Source organism: Chelonia mydas, chromosome 8, assembly GCF_015237465.2.
Source record: "Chelonia mydas isolate rCheMyd1 chromosome 8, rCheMyd1.pri.v2, whole genome shotgun sequence".
NCBI classification, from domain to species: domain Eukaryota; kingdom Metazoa; phylum Chordata; order Testudines; family Cheloniidae; genus Chelonia; species Chelonia mydas.
In genome coordinates, this window is record NC_057854.1 from 67,909,628 (window position 1) to 67,921,725 (window position 12,098).

General features: G+C 39.9%; 1 protein-coding gene across 1 annotated transcript in view; it reads left to right on the forward strand.

The window, feature by feature from the left end:
* COL11A1 (collagen type XI alpha 1 chain) overlaps positions 1-12,098 on the forward strand; it is a 235,035-nt gene that overhangs the window by 47,206 nt on the left and 175,731 nt on the right. The window contains exon 5 of the mRNA XM_007055218.4: positions 10,161-10,289. Coding sequence (XP_007055280.2) covers positions 10,161-10,289 — 129 coding nt within the window. The remainder of the gene's footprint in view (positions 1-10,160; positions 10,290-12,098) is intronic.

A 12,098-nucleotide genomic window follows, 5' to 3' on the forward strand; every position in this document is an offset into this window, starting at 1 on the left:
ATACCCCAGAGCCCGCACCTCCAGCCAGAGCCCTCACCCCCTTTCCACACTCCAACCACCTGCCCTTACCTGGTGAAAGTGAGTGAGGGCGGGGGAGAGCGAGCGACGGAGGGAGGCGGATGAAGCAAGTGGGGGCGAGGCCTCGGAGAAGGGGTGGGGCAGGGGCAGTGCCTCGGGGAAGGGGAGAGGTAAGGGGCTGGGCAGGGGTGTTCGGTTTTGTGCAATTAGAAAGTTGGAAACCCTAATCCATTTATCTGTTGATCAGTGAGTGTATGGGAGACTACTCCTGCTCTGAGTGTTGTTTAGCATCCACTGAGCATATCCATTGCTGGCTCTATATCCTGGGTGAAAGAAGGAGCCTCGTTTCATCAGCCCTTTGAGATCACTACTGCTCATTAGTTTCTCAGGCTGGGGCCTGGAGAGAGGAACTGCCATTAAATTACAAATATATTATGCAGTTTTGCTTCTTAGAATGTGTTTCAGGGCTGGATCTGATCAGGAGGGAGACCTCCAAAGAAACGAATGGTGCTACAAGATGTGGCTGGTATATGGGGCACATGGTACTATTCTTTTGGCTGTCATTACTGACCTAGTGCATCATGTTGTTTATGGGGCAATGTGTGAGGTGCAGATGTTTGGATGAGAAATAAAATTGGATTCCTGAAAACTCACTGACAAAAGAACAAATTCCAGTTTGGGCTACAGTAATTCCCCCCAACAGTTTCAATTACATATGATATCCTTGACTTCCTGTCTTGAGTAGTGTTGCTGTGCATCTCTAAGAAATTGCTGCATTTTATCCAGAGGTGGCTATGTTTCCTTCGGATGTGTGTGAGTAGCAGATTATGTGTAGGATCGAAGGACAGCTTTGTTCCATGTTGCAAAGATAAAAAAATTGTATTCTGAAATAACAAATCTTTTCTTAAAGCTCAAAATATGCTAGTGTGAATATGGGGTTTCAGCATCAAGAGGACATTGATTTCTATGGAAACTTGGGCCTGTATAGAATATTGCTTTCACAATTTATTGCTTTCATAATTTATTGCTTTCACAGTGCTTTAAGTTGGCAGGCTTTTAGTAAAATGTCTTGCTATAGCTATATTATGCAATGGACCTGGTGTATGGAATATTATATTAAAGGCCAGCAGAACTCTTCAATCCCTCAGGCATTTGCAGGAAGATTAAATGAATTCTGCAGCAGGTTTTTCTAAATTCTATAGTAATAATATCCAGGCTGTCTAGACTGCTGTTATTTGGAGTCTACGGTTTTACTGTCAAACAGCTAATTAGAGGAGGTTGGCATGTATCCAGAGCTTTAGGGTTTCTAGTGATTTAGTTAAGATTCTACTGCTAGATGAACAGTTTGAAAAGGCACCTTGGAATTGTTTTACCTTTACTGGTATATGAAAAACGAAGATTCTGGTGTTTCTCTCTAGGGTCCTCTTCATATTGTGTCTGGCACTAGTTTTGTTATGCTTCTGGTACTAACCAGTTAGTCATGCTAAGATTCAGATCCTATCCTTAGATACAAATAAGAAGCACCTATTGATTTTTTTGGGGGGAGCACAGAATACACATCCAAAAGGCAGAATTTGGTTCTAACATTTAATCCGTAGCTATGGGAAGCTCTTGATGGATTTCTGATACGTAAGATGGGCATCTAAGTCATTTCCAGATTTTTATACATTAAAATATCTGGCCCCAGTTAAAGTAATAATAATAAAAAAAACTTTCCCATGACTGAATGGTCCAAGAATACTTCACTTATTTCAGAATTCAAACCAACTGCCTAATCATGCTGTAATTTCATTTCCCAATTCTGATCAGATCACTGTATCATATGAGAACCCCAACTCCATAATCACTGAGCCCATCCACACACTGGAGTTATTAAAATGGCTGTTTTGCTGAGTGTGTGAAATTCACTCATGCCAAGAGGGTCCAGCATAAGCCCTCAAAAAGGGCTTGAATGTGACTTCAGTTTTGCATAGACCAGCGGTTCTCAAACTGTGGTCCGTGGCCCTCCAGTGGTCTGCGACCTCCATTCAGGTGGTCCACGGATAGTTCCCTCTAAGGTGCATGCCTGGGTGGCCACACACGAGAGAATGAAGGGCCACCCACCTAATTAGTGAAGCCGCACAGGAGTGGCTCCACTAATTATGTGCCTATACCCTGGAGAAGACGCACATGTAAGTGGCCTTGGGGGGAATAGGGCGTAGGTGGGAGGGGGAAGTGGGGTGAGAAGAGAGGGTGGGGGTAATTTGTGACGTGTAGGGCTGTGGTGGCCAGAGAAAGAGGCGACTTTCCCCAGCTCCAGGGCTGCGACTGTTGGGGAGAGACCGCCCTCCTTCCCATCCCCAGCTCAGGGGCTGCTGCAGTGAGGGAGAGAGAGGGAGAGACCCCCCCTCCTTCCCAGTCCCAGCTTGGGGGCCGCCATGGTGGGGGAGAGTGGGCACATCCATTGCATTAGAAAGGTAAGACTACTGATATTAAAATATGAGTTGTGTGCTTTTATTTGCAGAACAAAAAACATTAATTATTATTAAGTTTTTTTATATAGCACATTTATCCAAAGCGCTTTACAATAGTTAGCTAACGGTACAAACAACATTTGGAAAAATCATTAAGTGGTCCGCCAAGACCCTCAGCAATTTTCAAGTGGTCCACAAAAAAAAGTTTGAGAACCACTGGCATAGACCATGTGCTGGCCTTCTGCACCCAGGCAAATTTCACCTTAAGTCATTATTAGTCTATCTTTAATGGAAAGATTGTCTTAGAGACCCAGACAGTAATGTTTGACTACTTTTAGACCTAAGGAACTAGACTGTTAATAGTTATGATTATGGATTGGAGAAACAATAGTGTCACCCTTCTTGCCTTCATATGACGGTGCGATTGCACGCATGGCTTTGAAAGTGATAATACTTCTGCTTACCTTTCCACCTTAGATAATACTGGTATGTGATGCTAGAGATGTTATCCTTTGTCAAGGTAAGAGACACTGAGATCATAAGCAAAGGGAATATAGATGGTATACTTGACTGGGAACACTTGAATAATATACTGTATTTAGGGAGTTTTAGTGAGGTTATGTAGTTAAAAGTGAAGTAAAATGTGTCCATTGTGTCTATAAGAGTGTGTCTTTATGCAGTCCTGGGGTGTGATTGAAGCTCAGGCAGACATACCCAAGCTAGGTTTAATCTCACTAGCTCAGGTACAGGAGCAGTGAAGCTGTGGCAGTACATGATTCAGTGTGGGCTGTATAAACCCAACGAGAATCCTGGGTCTTTACTTACTGAGCTAGTCTTTGCTGAAGCATAAATTGCTGTGGCTTCATGGCTCTCGTACCTGAGCTAGCTAGATCAAAGTTCTCTTGCATATGTCTAATCAATCTGCAGTTACACCCCGTGGTTGTGGTTGAGACAGACCCGAAGACAAATGATACCTAAGACTATTTTTGTGAGGACACCTTTATTGTAAGTAGGATCCACTAAATCTTTATTCCATATAATAATTAAAGAATTAGTCCCTTAAGACCACATGGCACTTACATCATCACAGAAGTTGCAAACCACAGCTATTAGTATTTTCCCTTGTCTTTGATTCTTGTTATGGATTTCAACAAAGGTTCTTAAAGAGTGATGTTGACATAACACTAAATATTAATGCTGTGAGGCTGACCAAAGAAGTATATGCATCAGAATAAATGTAGTATGCAAAGACTGGAAAGAAAAGTTTACAGTTTGCTGTTTTTTTCTGTGAATTGTGTCTTCGAGTCCCGTTTCATATAAACAGCTCATTATTTTATTCAGAGCTGTGCAGGATTTTGATCCTCAATAGACTGCAGAAGGTCTACTGAACATCACTACTTAGTTTAATATGCTCTGCAATGTAAAACTGGGAGCACAGGCTTGTTATTCATTTGCCTTTTAAAAGTTCATAGAGAAAATTCCAAAGGTTTAGATTCACCTCATGTTCCTAATACTGAGCTGGACCAGCTCTCCCTTACAAAATTTCCTGGCAATAGTCCCCACAGGCAGGAGTGGGCACGTCCTCCCACCCCAATGAGTCCACTGCATGGGATTGGAGCTCCCAATTATGTTGCAGGAGGAGTCAGCTGCAGGAGGGGTTCTCTTTCTGCACTGCTACTCTGGTCCTTGCTTTCCTCTAGTAGTACTGTCAGGCATGCTGTTGCCAGTGTGTAGCTTACTGACCAAAAGAGGATCATGTAGGGGTGGCATGTATTATATTTTGCTGGAACACTGGTTTCAGCAGGTTTCACTTTATGTGTAATATCCAATGTACACTTGAGATTTGTGGAGCTACTTGGAATAAGGTGATATTTTTAATGCATGGCCAGATCCCGGGATTTTGATCTCGGGCTAACCAATTATGTGCTCAGGGCACAGAATTACATACCATTGTCCTGTCCCTCTATCTGATCTTCTCACCTCATTGCTGCTATCAATTGTTCCTTCCCTGTTAGACTCTTATGCAACTTCTCTATTGAGTGGTACAATGAAATTGCAACTGCTGAATATCAACATGGATAAACAACAGAAAGGACACCCAATGTTTCTGAACTGATTAAGAAACTCAAAACTTTTCTAAAACAACATATTATAGAGAAATAGGTGAAATAGCTATAACTGGGTCAATATTTTGGTCAATATGTTACTATTTTTGAGTTTGCAAAACCAGAATGAAATTGGAGCAATTAAAAAAATCAAAACTTTAACTGATATTTCGTGCAAAATATTCTCAAATATATAAGTGTTGGGTTATCTTTAATTAGGACGGGGAGGAGACCCCCAAATGCCACACGGACTAAACAAATGCCTGGCAAGACGCTTCTCAATTACATCATCATCTTTATCAGGGACTGACTTTAATAATAAAGTTCACTTATTGATCACATTACAAACAATGTTACTAAGTGAATATCAATATCCCTATTTTACATACAAGGAAATGGAGGTTAGAGAGGTTAAGTGATGTTACACAGGTTATAGAACAATTCATTATCAGAATCAGAATTGGAATCCTGGTCTGTTGACTTAGTACTATGTCTTATCTCCTAAATCATAATGCCACCCAGGCAAGTTAGTTATTCCACCTCACTGTATCTTAGGTTCCCCATATGTAAATCTGTGACTGTGGGCTTGAGTCAAAGACCACTGAAGTTAACAGAAACACTTCTGTTTACTTCTGTGATCTTTGCATCAGATTCAGTGCTTTTAATTATAAACCAAATCCCCAAATACAAAGGAATTAAGATGTCCACAGTAAGCATCACTATTCCCACTATACAGTTGAGGGTCAGTGGAGATGAATGAATCACTTACCGTGACATAGTGATTTAGGCACTTGTTCTGATACTGATTTAGGCCCTAATTCAGCAAACTGCTTAAACTCATGCCTAACTTTAAGCACGTCATTAATCCCATTCAGTACAAGGGAACTACTTATGTGCTTAAATAGGGCACATGCTTAAGTACCATGCTGAACTGGAGTCTTACTGTATGACCTAGGCTATGTCATTTAGCCTCCATAGACCTCAGTTTTCTCACCTCTGTAATGGAGGTAATTATATTTACCTGCTAAACAATGTTTGAAAACTTATATATAAGTGTATCATCATTGACTCAGAGTAAAGCAGTCCTTATACCATCCTCCTACTCATCTCTAATATCAAATCCTGTAGGAAGAAGGAAGGGAAGACTGGTTCAGCAAAGGCACCAAACCTCTGGATTTGGAAAACTCCTTACACAGCATCCTATCCTTTCATGGATAGGATTGCCTGAATTAAAGCAATGAGCTGAAATTGTGAGGAAATTTATGCATAATTGTGACTTTAGTGCCACTCAAACTGTTAAATGGAATGAAAACCTCAATAGCATATAGTAATCATATTGTCTGTGTCAGTAAACTCTGTCTGCATCCTTTCCTCTGGGCCTCCATTAGATTTTTTAGCTCACCTAAACTCCTTTTAGATACAAGCAACAACACTATGCAGTCCAGTCTCTGCCCTCCCTGTTGAAGGAAGAGGTTTGTACATTTCCTTCCACTTCTGCAATTCTTTTTTCTTGTGCCCCTTCTCATATTTTTATACTATGAGACTCATCTTTTGTCCTGCACATTTTATTCAGGGGTAGCGTAACATAGGGATCATTTAGGTGCCTAAGTATAGATTAGAGTCTGATTTCCAGAAGTGTCAATGACCCACAGTTCACTTTAACTTCAGCTAGAATTATGGGTACTCAGCACTTCTGAAAATGAGGCCATTAGGAGACAAACTTTTGGGACTTGGGTTTGAAAGTGTAGGAAAATTGAATACTTATAGATTGTTGTACCACATTACACACATGGCTGAAATATGTTTTCAAAAAGACAAATATTTACAATCAATGAATACATTTGCGAAAATCAAAGTCTTTTTGTGGATAATTCTTAAACAGAAAATGAGTGTGTATTTGTCAGATAAACGGCTATGAAAATATCACCCAAGACTGATTACTATAATGATATTAAGGCATTTAGATTGTAGATGCCAGATGGAGTCCCAGCTGAATGTGCGTGTGGAGCCTGAGTTTGTAGGTTGGGATGGTATTGTTGACTCATCTGTGGTGCCGTCTGTTCAGTAATAACTAGAATAGCGCTGTCGGAACAGTGCTTCCACCATTCATGATAATATATAAACAAAGCGTGTCACCCTGCCTCCAAGGACAATTTCAGTACAATATACAAGTATTCTAAGAAGCCAAGAAGCCAATCAGAACACAAACAGCATTACTTCCTAGCACAAAGGGAATATGTTTATTGGGGCAAAGGGAGGGGAAAGAGGGGGAAAAGGAAAAGGCAATTCTCAGTAAAACAAACAGAAAATCAATCAATTTATTGACACCTCCCACATGCCTGGCTGGCTGGACCATTGGGTCCTGAGACCTCAAAGTGGTGGCTGCCTGAGTAGAAACGGAATGCTCTCTAGTTGGTTTCAGAGCTCCCCTTTTATGTGGGCCTATTGCGGGCAGATGGGCAGTGCTGGAAAGTGCAATCAGTGGATCAGGAGTATCTTTAAACAATTTTCAGGAACCTAAACCAAATGATAACAACAAACGGAGAGCTTTTTGTCCTGTATAAATGTATAGTCCTACACAACAATCCCATGCCAAAATTCTGTGGTGTGTCAGTCCAGTGCAAAGCAAAATCCAGCCTACTGACTGACTTACCCCAGTTGCTTTGCTTAAACTTAATTATCTATCTAAATAGACAGTGGCTTCTGAGGTATTCCCTTGCATACTCACAACAGCTGAGTCAGTGTGGATGCTGATCTATATGGGCATCTCAAGAACACAAGCAGCTGGGTAGTCCACAGCAGGCTGTCTGAACTGGAGATTCTTCATAGTCTTTGCCTTTTTTCACCCAAGGAAGAGAGTGCTGGCTGGGGTCCAGCAGGATAAGGGTCAGGGTCTTCAGAGAACTCAGACTATCTGGGTTCCTCCCCACCAAAACTGACTCCTTTGGTTGCTTGTTCCCTCTAGCTTGACCCTTCCCTTCACTCACTCAGTATTGATCTGGCTGGGGGAAAGGTGAGGAGCAGCAGGGTATAAGAACTGTTTACTCTTTCCAGGAACACTTAGTACTGGAGCTTCAGGCATTAGTCAGACACTGACTATGCACAGCAACTCACAGGAGTAAGTTGCATCCCATGGGGTTTACCTTAAGAATAATTATGATAAATATTTAGCACATAAATAGTACTTTTCATGTGTAGATCTCAAAGTACTTTACAAAGATTAGGAAGTATTAATAGACCTATTCTACACACAGGGAAAGTGAGGCACAGGGAAATTAAGAGTCTTATCCTACATCATGTTACAGAGTCAATGACAGAGCTGGATGAGAGGTCACATGTCTGTTTGCTAGACTGTTGTATCTATCAATACACTTCTAATAATATTTATAGAATTATTCTGACAACTGACCTGACAGCCAGTGAAGTAAATGCAATACATGAGACAGTTACAGTTTCACTGAATAAAACTTTTTGCATTAACAAGTGTGTAGATTTGAGGTGCGTATTCAGTTACTGCAAATTAACTAAATATATCAGCTCAGATAATATGATAAACAATTTGGCAAATACTGTACAAATATATTAAATGCTCTGGTAAAAATTGTAGAAATGCAAAGGTTTTTTTTTAGTTATGAGCAGAGCTGGAGGGATTTGGGGGGGTTGTGTTCTGTAACTTTGTCTTTTATATGGAAACAATACTGTATAAAGTTGTTAATTTCTCCAAAATATGTATATGGAAAAATTTTCAACTACTGTTAATTTTTTAAAAATAGCTATTAAGAGATTTACAGTCACTTTGAAAGCTTTGAGATAATTGTGAATTTTCACAGCTCTTTTGTAAATTTTGCATTTGCAATACTTTATTAATTTATTAACTTGCAAAAGCAAACTGGTAGGGTTTTTTTTCCTCATTTTTGTAAAAACAGAATAAAATGTTGTTGTTAAGGTCCATATTTAAAAAATATCAAGTAATAGAAGCACCAATAAACCTCCTAAATTCCATTTCAGGAAAAAAAATTGTACTTATGGGATTTGACCTAGAATATATGCTAAGCTTCAGCAAGATTATATTAGTGCCTGAATAATAAACCCATGAAAATAGGATTTTATAGTGGACATGTTGGCAGATTTTCTTTAAATAGTTTAAATGGTGTCACTACATTAAGAAATAAACTAGGAAACCAGAAAGCTTGCCTTAAAAAATGATCAACATATGATTCTTGCTGGGACTCTCGGTAGTGCTATTTTTGCTATCCAGAGTAGTGGGTCTTTTCTGGTATGATGTTGTTTTTACACATTATACACAGGGATAGATAAGAAAATAACATTCTGTATTAACTGGTAGAACGTTTGTTTTGATACATTTCATATTGTATGTTCAGATATCACTTATTGTAGTTCCATTTGTCATTGAAAGAGACTATGACTGGGTTTAATTTTAGCTTTTTTTTTCTTTTTCTTTTACTCTCCGTTTTGTAGTACAGTTGTGATACAAACTCTTGGAATTACAGCGCTGATTGCTTGCATGCTGAGCTTCATGCTGGCAGTAGGAAGTGCCCCAAATTAAATCCTAGGAATTTAGACGAGTTGTTCCCACTGACCAAGTATGAAAACTGTACGAAAATGATAGCTCAGGAGTTGTACCTTCCCAGCCCCCTCACTTCCAAATAAATAAAATGTTCAAGCAGAGATTTACAGCTCGTCCAGTTGATATAAATTGATGTAGCTCTTCAATCTGACCAATAATATTTGGTAAAGCTGTCATTCAGAATAGCAGAAGCAATACATACAAATAAATGTAATTAAGTCAAGAAAACTTAAGCATGAATAACTACTGTGTATCTGTTGTCTCTGGTAGATTACTGGACTATAAAGACTAATGCGGGAGGAGTGGCAGGGCCAACTGTGAATTAATTAAAGTGTAAAAAAATAAGATTAAAACATTAAAGAAGAGCTTTATTTGCTCGATGGTGTTACAAGCAGATCAATTCCTAATAAGTTGAGAATGTATTTCTTATTGATTTTACTGATATCGTACGAATTTTATTCTGCCACTGAAATGCATTAATAAGTCCCATTAACAGTTATGGGAGCTGAATGTGTTTACTGACAGCAAATGAGACTTCAAGAACATGTCCTCAACTTTGGAGTTGCAAAAAAATGTGTTATGTTGACAATAAATTGTTTTTTTGCTACAGTAAGTGGATTAAATGCAAATATATGTCATCATATCGGTTATTCACAAATGGTTTCCCTTGATTATTTTACCATCAGTGGTGTGTGACTTTCACCTCGATTACATGTTTTTGCTCCCTGACTGGATAACCAAAACATTAATAAACAAGCGGAGGAAAAAATGATTTCAAAATGGCTGTTCAAAAAATTCTAGAATGCACTCTTAGCCTCATTGAGGTCAATGGCAAAAAAGTCTAAATTGAAATTAAGTCATCTATAGATTATTTAAATGTTATTTGATGCATATAATGAAGTATCTGATGTATGCTTTACACTTCCTATTTTCTTCTGTGACCTGCAATGATGATATTTGCTTTTGTTAATTTAATCTATTTATGCTGATCTGCAGGGTGATATCCAGCAGCTGTTGATTGTACCTGATCCCAGAGCAGCATATGACTATTGTGAGCATTATAGCCCAGACTGTGATTCCCCTGTGCCCAATGCTCCTCAAGCTCAAGAACCTCAAGTTGATGAGGTGAGTAATCACTCATGTATTACTAGATTTATTGAACATTAGCAGTTGTGCTGGATACATATTAACTGGGGAACATTTAATTACAGCTAAAGAGCATTCATTGTCCTGGACATGCAGGAAAAGACAAAATGCAAGGGAGGAGGATACAGGAGGGTGTATGTGTGACTGCTCAATACCTGTTTATCTTTGGCATTTCATGGCATGGCTTATCACGATGGCCATGTCTACAATTACAAACTTACAGTGACACAGCTGGACTGTTACAGCTGTGCTGCTGTAAGAGCGTTCGTGTAGCCGCGTTATGCTGGTGGGAGAGAGCTCGCCCATCGACAGCATAAAACCAGCTCAATGGGCGGTGGTAGCTATGTCGTGGGAGTGCGTCTCCCACCCACATAGCGCTGTGCACACGAGCTCTTATGTCGGCAAAATTTATGTCACTCGGGGCGGGTGTGATATTTTCACACCCCTGAGCAACAAAAGTTTGGCCGACATAAGTGCTAGTGTAGACATGGCCTATGGCATTTAAGCACCAGCATATTCAACAGAAGTTTCAACTAACTCTTTGTTACTATATGCAGCATCATGAAGTTTGTTTAAAAAAAAGGTTTAGCAGTTTGACAAAGTAAATTTGTGTTTACTCAGTTATAGTTATTTTCTTCTCCTTGTACATTTATGAGCAGGTTTTCAGAGGTGCTGAATATCCTCAGCTGCCAATGAAGTCAATGGGAGCTGTGAATGCTAGTCAGCACTTGTGAAAAATCAGAGTAGATTAGAGTACATAAAACTTCCAGTGGCAGTGCCAATGAGTGGAGGCATATGCGTGTGTACATACAAAATTCCTGCTGAAACAAAACTTCAAATAAAATTTTCAACCAGCTCTACTAACTGGTGGACATTGACAAGGATAAAGCAGACTACGTAATATTTTCTTGACGGGCAATAACTGTTAGTATTCCAGAAACAGATAGTCATTTTGGGCCATCCTCACTGGTGTAAACTGGAACCGCTTCACTGAACTCAAGGTTACTACATTGGTTTACACCAGCTGAGGGTCTGGGCCTGTGTATGTTACATACATTCTGAATATGTGTCCAGGATTTGTCAAAGCCGGACCGCCGCTTGTTTAGGGAAAGCCCCTGGCAGGCCGGACCAGTTTGTTTACCTGCTGTGTCCACAGGTTCAGCCGATCACGGCTCCCACTGGCCGCGGTTCACCACTCCAGGCCAATGAGGGCTGCGGGAAGCGGCATGGGCCAAGGAAACTTACTGACTCTGTTTGTGACTGTTTTTAACCAGTCATGACTCCGAATTTTTCTCATTTATGGAACAATTTCAGTTAGTGTTATTATTATTATTATTATTATTGAAGAAGAAGAAGAAGAAAACCTCCTGTTGATATTCTGTAGGTGATAGGTGGGGGAAAGATGATTTCTCTCCAGAGGGCAGAAAGCAATAAATAGCAGAAAACAGAGGATTGGTAATAGAAATTAAAAGAATGGTGGGTGGGGGGGAGTGGAGATTTTTCACTAGAACTTCATGAATTACATCAGTGAATCTGCTTCACTTTCCTTGCCTGGTGAAAAACCTACATTAGTTCTGTGCATTGAGGGCTTTCTAGGAGTAGGCCAGAAGAAAATTAAAAATGAAGGGCCAGGTCCTCTGCTGGTGTAAATAAGAATAGCTCCTTGGACTTCAGTGAAGCTACACCAGCTGAAACTCTGGTCCATTAGGTCTCTGGAGGCATTGTGTATCTTGGTAGGCTAATGAGGTAGTGGTGTGATGTCCTTACAGATGGGTGTGTGACTGAGAA